Source organism: Mobula birostris, chromosome 20, assembly GCF_030028105.1.
Source record: "Mobula birostris isolate sMobBir1 chromosome 20, sMobBir1.hap1, whole genome shotgun sequence".
Lineage (NCBI taxonomy): Eukaryota > Metazoa > Chordata > Chondrichthyes > Myliobatiformes > Myliobatidae > Mobula > Mobula birostris.
The window spans coordinates 64,945,954-64,947,386 of NC_092389.1; the positions used below are offsets into that span (position 1 = coordinate 64,945,954).

The 1,433-nt window shown below is 44.9% G+C and overlaps 1 protein-coding gene across 1 annotated transcript in view; it reads left to right on the plus strand.

Moving 5' to 3' along the window:
- Positions 1 to 200, plus strand: part of LOC140185047 (probable G-protein coupled receptor 139) — a 1,282-nt gene extending 1,082 nt beyond the window's left edge. Inside the window, exon 2 of the mRNA XM_072238266.1 lies at positions 1 to 200. This exon is cut by the window's left edge and continues 708 nt beyond it. Within this exon, the coding sequence (XP_072094367.1) occupies positions 1 to 200 (200 nt within the window).
- The last annotated feature ends 1,233 nt before the right edge of the window (positions 201 to 1,433 follow it).

Genomic DNA, 1,433 nt, shown 5'->3' on the forward strand with positions numbered 1-1,433 from the left:
GGATTTCAATGGCTTTTTTTGGTTCTGTCACGGATCCCCGTTACATCACCGGACACACAGCGGACATGCTGCAGGTTCTCAGTCCCTGCACCAACACGTGTATTTACGCCCTGACTCAGAGCAAATTCCGAGATGAACTAAAGAATACGGTGAAATACCCAATGAATCGGATTTTTAAATTCATAAAACGTGAGAACTAAATACTGTAAAGTATTACAATTCAGCTGCCTTCATGCTCCCTATTCTCTCCCCCCAGTTGTTGGTAAATGGAAACAATGTGATAAGCAGACTGACAGAATAAACACGAGAGATTCTGCATTCGCTCAAAATACAAAACAACACACACAAAATCAGATCCTGATGAAGGGTCTCGCCACGAAACGTCGACTGTTTACTCTTTTCCTCACACAGAAAGTTGGAGGAAATCAGCAGGCCAGGCAGCATTTATGGAAAAGAATAAACTGTCAGCGTTTCGCGTCAAGATCCTTCACCAGAGTCCTGTTAACTGTTTACTCTTTTCCCGTTTTGTGCGAATGAGACATCACGAGGAAAGGGCGCGCACGACAGCACGTGAGGGAGAGGGCGCCACGGAGACGACGCTAGAGTGGCCGTGAGGGAGAGGGCGCCACGGAGACGACGCTAGAGTGACCGTGAGGGAGAGGGCGCGAGGGAGATGTCGTGAGAGTGAGCGCGAGGGAATGGGCGTTTGGTAGAGGCAGAGAAAATAGAATGAGAGAGAGAGCGAGAGAGAGAGACAGAGAGAGGGAGAGGGAGAGGAAGAGGGTGAGGGAGAGGGAGATAGACAGACAGACAGATAAATAGATAGATAGATAGAAAACAGGCTGTGTGACATTGCGGGATCTGTGGTTCCACTCTATCACTGAGATCGGCTGGTTTAGTGGATGATAAGTATTATTTTGAATTATGTACAGCTACTACTGTAGACATTAGGTTTTTTTTTGTTCTGTATTAAAATACTATGAGTTCTAATAAATTGCCTGGTTTAAACACGTGTGCAGTCTCCTTTGTTTGCGAATGCATCAGTAAATTGCCTGAGCTGAATCAAAGAAGAATACAATAAATGATTTTTAAAATAATGTTCATTACAAACAGGCGATGAGAAAGCACCTAAATACATGGGATGGAAAGGTATGAATCAGATGTAGCAAACATTCTAGCGGGGAACACAGACAGGAGTATCTGTGGAAATGAGTGAGACTGCAGGATGGTGCGTTACCCTCATCAGACCATGACCAAGGATGTCTCTGAGACAGTTCGGGCCATTCTGAAAGGGCAGGGTGAGCAGTCGGAGGTTGTGATTCTTATTAGAACTAATAACAGAGAGACAATGTTTTGCAAAGAGAATTAAGGGAGTTGGGCAGAAAGTTAGGAAATAGGAACTCTTGCGTGGTGATTACAGGATTCCTTCAGAT